Below are 14,804 nucleotides of genomic sequence, written 5' to 3'. Positions count from 1 at the left end.
TAATTTAATGTTCAATTTTACATGAAAAGAATAATTAACTATTCTGGAGACTTACGTTGCACCAAGAAAATAATGAAAGTTCCTCCGTCGATTCTGTATCTCTGAAGAAAAGAGTATTAGCTAAAATAAATACGCTCACCAATCTCTCTCACAGTCACTCTAACCAGAACGTGGATAATTCGAAAGAAATGGTATTTTAACGACCTGTTAAGCAATTACTGAATTAAATCCACTTTTCATCACAATCCAGTCCAGAATTCTGTTCTTGCGTTGATATTGAAGCAGATTGCTCCAAACACGTCTGTCCGTATCTGCTTGAGTCAGCTCATACGGAACTCAGCGATTGAACTTCTACGTCAAGTTTATGCGATGCAAAGTGCAACTAATGGATATGACACTAACGTCTAACCCCTTAGCAAGCTGTTGAGTGGTCTTGTTCCACAGGTTCTCGCAGGCGGGCTTCATCAACATCAGACCGGCCAGATCGCTCTGTTTCCTGAATGTCATAATCCTTGTTTTTAAACTTTTGATAACAAACCTTTACGGTGTCGTCATAGGATACAACATTAGCACCTAAAGCTATACACATGATTTGGTGACATTCTGTAGCTGACTTTTTTCATCCTAGCTGCGAGGAAATGTGGGTTCTAATCTGGTAGTGTGATAGTTTCATTTCAGATACCTTGTGCTTAATGATAACGATATTTTTTTACATATTTCACCATACGATGTTCTACAGTAAGTCTCTTTCTTTCAAATGCCAAAAATCATTTGACAAAAAGGATTAAATACGCCATCGTGAACTTTTTTCGCAGATGATATTCGTGGTGGCAGGAAACTTTCGTTAAAACCCGATATTTTAAATTACACATTTTTTCTTATACTTTTTTTAACTCTTTCAAAGAAGAATCCTTCCTCTTAAGCAGAGTAGTCCCAGTGCGCTTTTTTGCGGAAATCAGATTATATTATTATTAATTGCATTTCTTTTTGTGCCTTAAGTTAGTAGTAGTTTAAATTAAATATTTTATGTAGTTTAAATTAATAGTAGTTTAAATTAAAGTAGTTTAAATTAAATATTATATCTATGAACACTATATGAAGACAATCAAAAGTTTCTTTACGCTATAACTGCTATCTATACCAATAACTATCAATTAATCTCTATTTTATTATATTATTTCAATTTAGTAGTCATATAAAAATATGCGCTCAGAAAGAGCTATTGTTAATTATATGGCTTTCATAAAAAATTGAAATGTGTAATAATCTAGCAGCAATAATAATGATTACTTAAAAAATAATTTTGAATATTTCTCGCCAGAAGGTGTTAGCATTGAAATTGCTTACAGCTATTTTGCGCCTTTTAATACCATTTAATAGGAATTTATTGAATAAAAAAATTATAAAAACTTTCAGAATTTAAGCATTAGTTACATGTTAGTTTATATTAACACCAATAGATGGCAGCACTAACGCAAAGATGCTGAAAAAGCAGTTATACATGGTACGAATATAAAGCTTTGAAAAACTCCATCTTTCACGCAACATCTCGTCTTCCGAACTCACTTAGACATTTCAGCAGCTGTAGCGTCACATGTAGCAACAATTAAAGACAACTGGAATACAACTTGCTACCTGTAAATTAGACACGGCAATATCGGAAAGTGGAAAACTTAGGGGTCACCAAAGACTTTCTTCTCAAGTGTTTGGTTGCTTTCATCACCAATAGAGGGCGCCACGTCTTCGACCAGTCCACATGACTTTGTGTAATTTCCAAGCCAAGCCAATTATTTGATTGCTGTGAAGACAACTCTCTCTTCGGGATTCAATTAGAAAAACATTTCAATACAAGTACCGAAGTGGAAGTATTTCAGGTTACAGAGAAGTACTGCCGTCCCAATTAATTTTTTTATAATTGTGTTTTGATATTATAAAACAGATCCAAATTAATAACTTTTTCATGACCTGATGGAGGAAAGCTAAAGGGTTTTTTTTATTAAATTTAACAATTTCCATGGCGGAAATTTTGAAATGAGCGATGTTCCACGCTCTCGTCGCTCATCCTACTTTGATGTGAAACAGTTGAGCAACATGATCCGTCTTAATTCACATCAGGTCTCTCTCGTGAATTTATCTGTTTCTAGCATTTCTGCCTAGTTCATGCCTTCAAGAGGAAAGGCCAATAACATGGCATCATCATCCACATGGTGAATGCCAGACCATATGCTGCAAATACGACAAAAGGTGCCATTTGCCGGTTCAACTAGGAAATTCACCTACATCTGATGTTTTCCCCACATATGACTTCTACACATAATTACTCTTCAGATCACTATCGAGTATATGCGGTGGTATGCCCTGCGAAAACAATGAATTAGCTGAAAACTTTTCTAGGTAAGTTTTATGCATCCAAACCAAAGAAATTTTGCAGACATATCATCCAAAAGTTATCGGAATGTTGAGGATAGATTGTGAACAATGCAGGGAAATAGATCAATTATGAATTGTATGAGTAGCTTACCACTCAAAGCAGTAAATGTACATTGGTCAAAAAGCGACATGAACTTATGCATTGAACATTTATGGAAAGTAATAATTTATTTTGAGGGTAAGAAAAGTACGTTTTTTAAAATCTTCTTTTTAAAATCCATTCTTAATGGAATTAAGGAAACACTGAAAACATCGCTATTGCATTGAAAAAATTTATTCAATTTTAGTTAGAGCTAGCTATGTTCGCAATATCACTAATTCTTTGTTTATCTATGTTTAGTAATTGGGGAAGTATCTGTCTACATAAATCTCATTCCCTTCATTAGTGCAATTTTAATTAAAGATACTTACATACTTGTAGTTTGTTACTTAGCAATAACCACGTCAGGGTCGTTTATCCCGACGGCTTTCCTCCTAACCATGAGAACGATAGCTGACGCAGATATTCGAATCTCTAATCTCAAATAATTTGAGAAATTAGCATTGCGTAGTAATGACGACAAGCATTACGATCAGTGAGGGAGGGCGAAAAGATATTGTAGTGCCTATTTTAAAGAAAGAAACTATAGGAAAATTAAGCTTCTTAAACATTTGGGAAGCAGGCTATTTAGAGCAGAAACAGCAACAAAGAGAAAATTATTTCTAGATATCTAACTTAGCAGTTGCCAGTTGTTAAGAGATCAATTATTACTTGTTAAGAAGAATCATTTTACTGTAGATTGCTTGCTTAGGGGAGTAGGAAAGAAAATACCTGTATACCTGTAAAATAACGACACAATGGTTTTGGTTTACTATCTGAAGAATATGTTAAGAAAACGGAGAACTTAACACTAATCTTTGAGAGCGAAAGAAAATAAGAATTACTATGTTATTATTATTTCCAATGAATGAGTTTCGGTATCAACGCTCCGTATACCACAAAGAAATACTATTTCAGTTACTTGTATATCGGGATGAATATTACTTATAATAATTATTACACTCCATTTGTGAGCTGCTGTGATTAGCGTGTCCAACTAGAAAACAGGTGATCCTTGAGCTGAGATCCCTGGCGAGAATATAATTAATTTCCAATGCTTCTTATATCATAGAGGAACGCACATACTAACGTGTGGCGAACGATAATCCGTCATCACCAGGAATTAGGTCAACTGTCCTTTCCGTAGTATTCTTTCAAGTAGGGGAAAATGTAAAAATTTCTCACATTTCTTCCGTGAGTGTCTTCGTATTGTAAGGAGTAAGCACGTACAACTAGCAGTTCGGTTGATCTATGGTTGGAGTCCTGGCGATTCTTGTGTATTTATAAGGTTGCTTTTTCGTATTTCTTAGTCCAAAGTATGCAATGTTCTCTACAACGTATTTGCAAAGTCACATTCATCAGAAAGAACGATCTTTATTCAGACAGGTATGCTAATTCTGTCTAAATCGAAAGCAAAAGGAATGCTATGAACGGAAGAAGATGACATATTAACTCTTGAAATTATGCGCGATTACTTAAATATGTTGCAAAGAAAATGCACGAGCAAAAATGTCTTATGTCTTAGATCTAGTACATCTTAGCATCCGAAAGAAAGAATGAAAAAAATATTTTTAAACGTTGGGAATTTTCCTCAATGTAAATAAATGTTTAAATTACTTTTATTAACCTTCAAATGCGCTTGTGAATACGAGAGCTTTTAAACATCCACTTTCGTAAAATAAAGCAAGAAAGCAATACTAAATTAGCGTAGTTACATATTTCTGTAAATTTATGTAAATAGTTGAAAATAATTTGATTTTGTATGTTATTTCTATATTTTTATGTATTTATTTATTTATTCGCTTATTCGTTAAATTAGTGCACTTTCGCATGATTATGTTATGTTTGTTTGTGTATATTTGTTTATTTGGTGCGTGGAATCAATTTAGAATTTATGGCCACTTGGTATTACTGCTTGTCATTATTCAATGATACAGATCATTCTTATAGATCTTTCAATTCTAAATCGATTAACATTTGAATTATTCACGGACAATTCACACAAAACCTTAAATATGGTGAAAAACCTTTGACAACAAATCTTTGCCGTCAACCTGGCAACATATTGGAAATTTCCGGAAAACATATTTTTGAACCATTAGGAATTATTTTTCTTGAACCCTTTAGGAAGAAATTCCTCGCTATGAGTAACTCTTTAATTAAGCGGCAGTGAAAGGCCACTAGTGAATCAATTCATATACTAGTTCAGTTTAGAATTTATAATGCTGAACTTGTGCTCTTTGATTACTGTTTCGAACTTTGTTCTGAACGAGATTTTGTTAATGCGGTCAATTTGCGAATGATTTGGTAAAATTCAAACAAGTATTTATTCTAAACTGTCCACGAATACAGTTATCACTGATATATTGCCAAACATGAAGAGGTAGTTTACCTATTTCCTGATGATGAATTTAAATGCTTCAAAAGCACAAAGGAAGGACTTCAGACCGTTGTTTACTCTCAGCCTGTAGAAAGTTGAAAATGAGCTGCTTAGAGAATTTCTGAATTGGAATGAAGTTTTTATTCCAAAATTGTTATTTATTGATGCATACTACAGACTGGAAGGTTGTCAGCCATTGATTTCTGAAAGTTTACTGAAGATTGAGGATAGTAAGAAACTGAACACCGATGATTTTAAGTCTTTACGCATAGGCTCGTTCGAAGTAAATGATGCGAAGAAAGGAAATTTCTTTCTTTGTTTAAAACTGTAATACTACATATTTAAGCAATATTGGTAAAAAAATCAATTCAATTTGATTTTTTACCCAAATAGTAAAAAAAAAATTGAAGTGATTCTAAAAAATGGGCGAATAATCAATCTTATAATCCATGAAATTTCAAAATTTTCTCAGACACATTTTTAAATGTTGATCATTTTAAAAAATGGCACTTGTAATGGTCACAGAAAAACGAGCAATTTAAAAAAAAAATTGATAAACTGAGCAACAGATTGGCATCAGACTTAACTTGAACCATTTTCAAGAATTTGTTTTCTTCTTTATCTAATGATGGAAAGAGTAGAATTGTGAGATAATTAGTTTGTTATTTAAATAAAGATACGTACAAATGTGCTACGAAAATCGTTCCAACATAAAATAAGTTGAAAAGAACTTGATTGAAAATATAAAGGGATCCCTAAAAGAGCTCACTTCAAAACTTCAACAAAATGTAAACCAAATTTTGTATTTCTGGGACTATACGTTTTTGCGGTAGGCACGCAAAATCTGTTTTATTATAAATATATATGAAATCCTAATGTTTTGATAATAGGATTCCAGCATATTTTACAAATGTGCAAAATGAAATTTAGAATTATTATTTAAGACTTTTGAATTAAAAAATTAATTGGGTTTATGTGGTTTTGATAAATTTTTAGAAAACAGTACATTAAATGTGCATACTTATTATTCTGGAAACTTGTCTATGATTTTACAGTTATTCCGTTGTCAATCACACGAGAAGATTTAGGCCAGCTTAACAAAAAAATATCACTTTATTCCCTTTCCAGAGATGAATTTGATGTTTTTAGTTTTCACAATGTTAATCATGAAAAGATGCAATCGTAATTTTTTGCTCGTCCGTTCAGTTGCGAGTAACTTCTTGAGACCGACGTAAGCTACTTCGGCCAAGATCACGGAACTCGCTATGCAAAGACCACAAAGTAGCATGAGGAAAGCCCCCAGGAGATCACGAAGCGTGACATCTTTCCTTCCTCCTCTCAAAGTGGTGGTGATGAAGTAACATTCGTGAGTGTCCAGGTTAGAGAACCGTTTAGCCCAGTGCTGCATAAGTCCTCCATGCCATAATTGTCGAATGCTGAAAAGAAACAAAATTCCTTTCTTTTAAAACACATAACATATTTTGTGTGTTAGACAAGAAATGAATAAGCATGATGTAAAGTTGTTCCTACTGTGATACTAACACTGTGAATTATCTGTCATGCCTTTACTGACATTGACCTTAAAAGTGGTAAATAAATATTAGTTCTTCTAATTTTCAGAACAGGAAATGTTACATGTGGATATTGATATGGACTATGTTGGATACTCACTGTTGGATATGGGACGCTACAGAGCATGGCCTTCATATGTGCCTCTGTTAATCCAGCATCATTGACGTTTACTATTATATTGGGTCCATTAACAATGTAATTAGATTATGCAAATAATGGAAATTAATTGTTTGGCCAGACGAATCACAATTTCGTTTACATCACATCAATGACCATGTCAGGATACAGCATCTCCTAGGCGAATAATCGAGGAACACACATACCGCAGGATATAAAAAAGTGGTGGAGGTATTATGCATTCGGAGTTCTTGTGATCGTTCCTAGGGCCGATGGCTGTTATCGAACAGCCAGCGTGACAGGTGTAGCTTATAGGAGCATCACTATTGATCAGTTACACCCTTTCCTGGCTTCTGACTTCCCCACTAGACATGGACTTTTTCAGCAGAATAATACTCCTTGTCGCAAGGCCGGAATAGTGCTTCAGGAATATCCTAATGATTTATAGTTCAGGTCCTGTTCTCCTGACTCACTGGATATTAATGCTATTAATCACATCTGGGCTGTTATACACTACCTGCTCAGAGCTCACCAACCTCATCTTTGTAGTCTACGAAAATTGTAACCTATGCTTGTCTTCCTCCGAACACTTACCAAGATTTACGTACGGAACTTGTAGACTTACCAGACGGATTGGAGCTGTTATGCGTACTAATAAAGCAGCATTAGGAGATGTTCATAATGTTTTGGCTGATGAGTGCGTTACTGTCTTTCAAATGTAGGGATGGGGCACTGGAATTTTCGAATTATACGAATCTCGAAGACATATTCCAGATTCCAAAATTTTAATACATCATTTGAATTTTTCAGATACTAACCTAAATCCTAATTAAACATTTAAACTCAGATCCTTTGGAAAATTTAGGTTTACTGATGTCCAAGTGAAGCCTTAATTAAAAAAAGAAGACAGCTATTACGATTTCAGTGGAGAGGAATCAATAATATCCCCTTTTGCCACATTTTTGTTTTTCTAGAGAAAATTTAGAATACCGTATTGCATGTTTACTATGTTAACTGTTATACTAATAATTCTTTTTCCTCTACAATTGCTTTAACTTGAAAAATTTCAAGAAAAATGCAGGGAACTAGAACTGTTATTCAAACATTATTTTCAAATCATATTGAGAACAATATTCAACGCTTTAACCTCAATATTCAACACTATTAATTAAATTTAACCTCAATTCATTACTTACGACTTAAATTTAACCTCAATATTCAAAACTTTTAACTATGTCTATCATTCATTAAATTTCTTTTGGACCTTCTTAGCAAATTTTTATATACGCTTTAGAAACTTTATACGTAAATTTATTTGTCATTAAATGCAAATTTCAGGTTAGAAAAAGAAAACAAAATTTACAATTCATCCCATCTCTGCTTAAAAATTTTTAAATGGTTCAATTATTAATGCTAGAACTGTTCTTGTACACATGTGCAACAGATTTGTAAATCTCTTTACATTAATGATATTTACTAAACACAAATTTGTCAATTTAAGACCTTACTGGAACTTGGACATCTGCCATCCGCCGATGCACAGATGGGCTTCTCTTTGAAGATTGCGGCAAAACTAGACGCTGTTGTATAATCTTCTAGAAGCCTACAATTTTTTTTCGGGGGGGTGAGCAGTTTAAAAAGTAAGGGTGGCTTGTTTTACTTGAGCATCACCTTCAGAACAAACCTGTACAACAATTAGAGTAAGTGGATATTTGTGCTCCATCATGCTCCCTCGTTATTTCGGTACCTGTTGGTTATAATGGCCTTGGTGAGAAACAGTAATTCGCGTGTTTTAATCTTGGAAAAAAACAGAAAAACAGAAGCTTACCGATACATACAAGCCTACAATAAATATATATGTATATATACCGTCCTTATAAAAATCATCAATCGGTCTTTTTTTTTTTTTTTTTTTTTTTTTTTTTTTTTGCAACTGTTGGTCGTAGACATATACTTCCGGTTTCAAAAATATTTTAAATGACGCAAAGTTTACTTTTTTGTCATTTTTAAATTTAAAGAAATCAATTATGTAAAAATTACGAAATATAATTTTTTATATAAAAAAGTATGAATATTAATAACTCCGCTCCCTATACTTATATTTAGGAAATTTTTGTACGTTATAAAACATTAGCTTAGTAACTGACAGAATTAGCTTTTATTTTTGGACAAATCTTTTTTGTGAAGTTAAATAGCTATATCTGGATCCTTTGTTACTATATAAACCTTTTTGAAAAAATTCAGTAAAATAGGCTAGCGTTTGATAGTACATGTTTAAATTAAGCAGATCGCTATTTAATTCGTCATGGTTAAGTCTTATAAACCTTCTGAAGCTACATTAAGTGAAATATATGTATTTCCAAAACAAAATGTTCATAATATTTTACGATTTTAGCAACAATAGACATTTTTAAAACTTTTAAACGTATATGTAACCTAAATGCGGCAACATTTTTTGTTCCTCAAACTTAAATTTCTTTAAATATTTAGTTATCAATATTTTAAACAATACAACTATCAGATTAGGCAAATGGTCAGAGAAGTTTTTTGAAACTTATGCATCTTTCCGATGAACTCGTATTCTGAAATATAAAGCAAACCAAAAAAAAAAAAAAATTCCACATCTAAATTTAATATTCGTCCCATAATCATACGAAAGAATTACGTATGTATTTTTAAAAATTTATTGTCAATAGCATCCTGCCAAGAAAATATGTAATCAGACCAGCATTCAAACGGCTTTCGAAAAGGAAAGGAAATCTTCCAACCAGAGGACTTAAAAAAATAATAAATTAAAGCTATTTTAACCATATGCATTGAATCTAATTCCCCATGATCATTTCCTTAAGTAAACTTTTAAACCACCATAGTAATAGACCACCATAATTAGAAATTGCTTGCTCCAAACACTGTGAGACACCTGTTCCCAAGAATTTTTTCTCTTCCAACAGTCAGGCGTTGTAGTCTTAATTACTAGAAAGCAGGTTTTATACAGTGAATGGCAAAATGAAATCAAGTCTTCGAGAGACAGAGATATCATCGCTGCATATTTTTAAATATTTAAATAGCTGGCATTGTATATTAGAAGAACCTCAGTGTCGTTAATCATAGCTTGGACATATTCCGTCTCAAATGAATGGGGAAGATGAAAAGCACACCTCTCCAGATCATAGTCAGATTACCGATTCATTCCAGAATCTCTCACGAATGATGCTAAAACACAGAATCGAAGATTGATAATATTCAAAGAGCAAATCGCTCAGATAACAGATATCTATTCAAGTAGCACTTACTCGAATACTAGTTGAAGGATTATGAAGCTTTTAGCAGTAGATATCTTTCAACTAGATTCGGTCCAGAAACAAGGTCCTAGATACTATCCCAAATGATAGAAGTTTTTGACTTTACAATTGTGATCTCAAATTGCTGAAGTGAGTCTATTATCTTTAAATCTCATGAAAAATGCATAGAATCATTAAATATACTTACTACGAGTTGATATCTTTCATGTAAGGACTTCCTCTCCTAGCAGCAATAGCGAGATAGATTTCTAGGAAAGCTTCTGGTGCCAGAGCAAGCAGGCATCTTCCTGTTTCCTTGTGGTCAGTGCTAATTAAGTCAGAAAGCACATAAAAGTCTTCAAGGAAAACAGCTTTTCCTTTCCTAATAAGTGGTAAAATGGAAGTCACATTGGCCACAAGCATTGCATTGCGGTCGTTTTCAAATCTGTACTTTAGTCGTTTCAGGGTTTCCACCGGAGATTCCTGGAAAGAAATTCGAAAACGAATTATGACGATTATACATATAAACAGCGGTTATTATTTGCAGATTTCGTATTTTGATGTTGTTCAAGAAAATTCGTCTCGCAGTAATTTTTCACGGGTTTTTTTCCTATTTTGGATCTATTAAAAGGATGCAGTAAAGCCTCTTCGACTGCCGGAAGTTAAAAGTACCGGCTTTCTTCTGCGCATTAAAGTGTATTTCATTTCAAATCAATACTGCAAAACCTAAAAAAATAATAAATTCTATAGCAAAATACCTCTAGATGTGACGAAAAAAAAATCTTAAGACAAAACCGTATGCTTGATGTATACTGTCAACATTTTAAAACTCAGACGCTTCCGGGACTTTATGAATATGAAGATGATGTTCTGTGTCACTAAATTTTTATAACGGTTTCAATGATTCATAAACGTATTACCTGGGCTATACATAAACTACCTTTTCATCCTTGTTGTTATAAAGCAATCATACATCCGTCGTGAGCAAAATATGCGCCAAGCCTTCTTGGGGGGTATCGTAAGTGGCTTATGCTGTTAGTTTGTTAGCCGACTGTTATAAAAGGCAGGAAGAAGTCTAAGTTGATAAAAGATTTGGTAATCTAAGTAGAGGCGGAACATTTGAATTAAAACGAGAACTGAGAAATCTCCCGAAAGAAATCACTCACGTTCTGATTTAACAGAGCTTATATTTAGGTAGCAGGGACTAAAAATCTATCGCCATCTTTAAAGCGATTTCCAAGCAATACCCTTTGGCAATTAAATATTTTAAATAAACGTATTTCATTGATGTGATGACAAGAAAATGCATTACTTCTCAAAAGTCGGCAATTCATTGTTAGTGAGGTGTTGGAGGGTACCGATTAATACACAAGAAACCAATTTTTTTTAATATAAATTTTTATTTACTTATACTTTTCTTACTTGTCCGTTTTTAAATAATATGGAAGGAATCTCATTGTTTTGAAAACAATTCTTCATGCTAGTCATTGCAAATCAAAGGCATTTAATTTTATGTTTAGTACAAAACATTCAGGCTTCTAAAATTTATATGGGTAAGTTTAGAAAGCACTTCAAAAATAAATATGATAACAAATTGTCGGTTTACTTATAAAGCTCTATTTTTACCAGCATGTTGAAAAGAAAGACCACCAGCACCAGAGGGGCAAAATCGCCGAACACTGGTAGTTCTGACCTGGGTTCGATTACAGACGAAGCGCTGGCTGCATGGGCGTTTTCGTTTTTTTCTCATTTGTAACGTGTAGAAAGTCCTCCATGAAAGTATCCCTTTCCTTAGGCAGACAGTTCTAGTGTGCTTTGTCATAATCAGCTAAACTAAACTAAAAGAGAGGAAGACACATAGTAATATATGTAAGTAGTAACTTGGTGGAAATTTCAAACGAGAGGATTGGTACTCAGGCACCGAGGGCTGTTTTTAAGTGCTCTATTGGTGTTGTGATGCCTCCACACATTCCCGTACATCACAGCTGAAAGTACAAGAAATTTTTCCATCAGTTGTAACTAATTAGAATCCCAAACTCACATTTCCGCACAGCAGATCAGAAACATATGAATGATCAATCAGAGGGACGTTTCGTAAGGGTGTCCGATTATAAAGATGAGCACAGGCATACAGATGTTTGCATATTTATTTTTTCCTAAGTTAGAAACTAATCTTCATAAAGGTACACACACCTTTATGACTGAGCTTACTTGTGAACATTTCCGTCTTTTAGAACTGTGGCCAATCTATATAAAATTATGAGCACTTTTATGACAAGGCGTTGCTATAAAGGGTCTCCAGTCAGATTACTGATTCTTAAATAATTTCCACTACAGCTTTGACAGCTGTATCCGGGGAAGGGAGCTTTAATTTTGAAATATTTCTATAAATTGAATTTTACTCTTATTGAAACATTAAGGAAATCATGTGCAGTCCACAACCACTATTAATATAGACAATTCCAGGTTAATTTAAATTCTGAAGAGTCCGCTTGAAGATGTAATAAAATCAAATTTGAGAGATGCGAAGGTTCGGAAAATAAAAATATCTGATTAAGTGTCGGAATACATGTAGCATTAGCGCGTGTTCTATAGCAGATCGTCAAAGAAGAAACTTGCCACAGAACCTAAATTAAGAGAATTTATTGATACTTTGTGAGTCAATGAGTTGATAATGAAAATAACTTTGTGCAAATATGAAATAACAATTAGAAAATCATACACCAAAGAAAAAAAGGTATATTGTGGAAAGACGGAATCACAAACTCAACAAACATTTGCAAAGACCTCCTCTGCAATTCAGGAAACATATTCATATTCAAAGAAGGTTTAGAATATACTGGCTAGCAAATCTAACTTGCAGAATTGAATTTCACTGGGAAGAAGAGGAAAAACGTTAAATTCAGCTCTACAAGAATCAAAAGATTCTTAATTAACTTAGAGGCCATGAGATATGTAAAAAAAAAGAGCCTAAAAACTCTAGTATTCATCTCAAAACTGGAAGTAATCTGCAATTTTTTTAAAAAAATTTGACAGCATTTTACTGTCAGTGTTGTCCGTTGAATATCCACGTCTTTTGATACCAACTAGAACAGATTATTAGACTTTTAAGTAGAGCAGACTGGCATCAGTAAGTATTCATTAGAGTAAATGGTACGTGAAACCAGAACTTTTAGGAACCTGTAATCTTATAAATGATGTAAATCTTATAAATATTCTTTTATAAAGAGTGTTTTTACTTTCACTTTCTTGCCAGATGACATATTGTAGAAACATTAGGATTTTTAGAAGCAGGCAAGATGAAAAATTAGCAACGCCTTCGTCGGGAATAGAACCGCGCACCTCTCAATTACGCGCTGAACGGGCAGACCACTACACCACGAAGGCTCGCTAAGAAGGCGAGAGAAATATCTTATAACTCATTTGTTTAGTGAATGCTCGTATTTTCAACAGTTAGTCCGAAAGTGGTCTAAAAAGCGAAAAGAATTAATAAATGCTAGAGAGACGCATTTAAGGCATTTGTCATTTTTTACTCATTTGTCATTACTCATTCATGAATGACTATTTCTGCGGAAATATCCCTTATTTTGATTTCTGCGGAAGTACGACTAACCGCCTAACCGCCCCATTTCCTTCCCATCCCATCATGATCCTTTGCATGCTTATGCATATATCGTCTTTCAATTTGTGACTTTATGCCAGGGCATTCGAGTTAATTAGAATCCCGCTCAAAAAAAAAAAAAAAATAAATAAATAAATAAATAAATAAAATAAAACTCATATATGATTACTTGTCTTCTTTGTTTAAGCATTAAGTAGTTTTTCTTCATATAGAATACTGAAAAAAAGGTGTTATATCTAGAAAGTTTTGTATCTCCTTTCTTTGTGTTCATATAAGAGTCCAGAGTTTCTAATAACTTCGAAAAGTGGCAGAATTTGGTGATTAGGAACTGAAGCTTGTTAAATATTTTGTTGAAATCAACTTTTGATCAACTTAAAGAGGATTTGCCAAGCCGTGTCCAAAAAAAGAAAAATGTATAATTTCGTTTATTGCGGATACACGGAAAAATTACTGTTACAAATCATGAGTCCAAAAGTGAAACTGTGCATGGAAAGTACAAAAAGGCAAAGAAAATTTCTGTGAATAATAGCAGTAATAACAAATGATATATGTCAGATAAACTCTATCAAAAATTAAAATGTTCTAACCGACTTTTTCAAATGAGTTTGAGCTTAATCAGTATTATTCAAGTTCTCTTGTAAATACTGTCCTTTAATGCCATTTATACCTTTGTTTATCCATTTTTAAAAATATTTATTCTTGCATTATTTACAGTATATTCTTTTCGACTGGAATCCTGATTTAATTTATTCTCCAGACTAAAACTGCTTGAAACTACAAAATTGTTAAAATCAATTTGCTGTTAATTATAATATGGATTATTCCTCTTTTCTACGGACCTGTCCTCGGATCAATCATGAATCTGAGTTAACACTGGACGTCGTCTCCGGTATTACTTCATTAAACCGGGAGTAACAGTCTGTAACTGCAAGTTGAAGTTGTTGGCTGTAATTCCGAAATCCGCTATCTTCAGTTCCATAAAAAGGTATTTATAAACACAAGAGACTAATTTTCATATAATAATGTAGCCTAAAACAAGGTGCAATATTTATGCTCATAACATAAAAGTACAAATATATATTTTTTAATACTCAACAGTCATATCTTATGTTATTTTAAAGCAGGAAATTTTGTAAAAGTTAGTTAATTACACTGGCGATAGATGGCAGCACTAAATATATTGGTCCAGAAGTTTTGATTCAAATAAAATGCTGAATGACCCGTCTAGTGCTGACTTTCGATTTTGCTTATTCTACCTCTCTGTTGTCCTACTTTTTCATTCACGTATTTTTTAACTAGTAAATTATCCTGATTTTGCTTTGG

The 14,804-nt window shown here is 33.2% G+C and overlaps 1 protein-coding gene across 1 annotated transcript in view; it reads right to left on the bottom strand.

Moving 5' to 3' along the window:
- Positions 1-5,931: 5,931 nt before the first annotated feature.
- The window catches only part of LOC118181107 (glutamate receptor ionotropic, delta-1-like), a 59,181-nt gene continuing 50,308 nt past the window's right edge, over positions 5,932-14,804 (bottom strand). The window contains exons 13-14 of the mRNA XM_035350184.2: positions 10,068-10,342; positions 5,932-6,325 (exon numbers count right to left, since the gene is read on the bottom strand). Coding sequence (XP_035206075.1) covers positions 5,998-6,325; positions 10,068-10,342 — 603 coding nt within the window. The 3' untranslated portion in view covers positions 5,932-5,997. The remainder of the gene's footprint in view (positions 6,326-10,067; positions 10,343-14,804) is intronic.

The sequence above is a fragment of the Stegodyphus dumicola genome, chromosome 2, assembly GCF_044657685.1.
Source record: "Stegodyphus dumicola isolate Sdum_Otavi_A_Nest chromosome 2, ASM4465768v1".
In the NCBI taxonomy this organism is placed as follows: Eukaryota; Metazoa; Arthropoda; class Arachnida; order Araneae; family Eresidae; genus Stegodyphus; species Stegodyphus dumicola.
The sequence above is the reverse complement of the archived record's forward strand: the minus strand, read 5'-3'. Positions and strand labels throughout refer to the sequence as shown.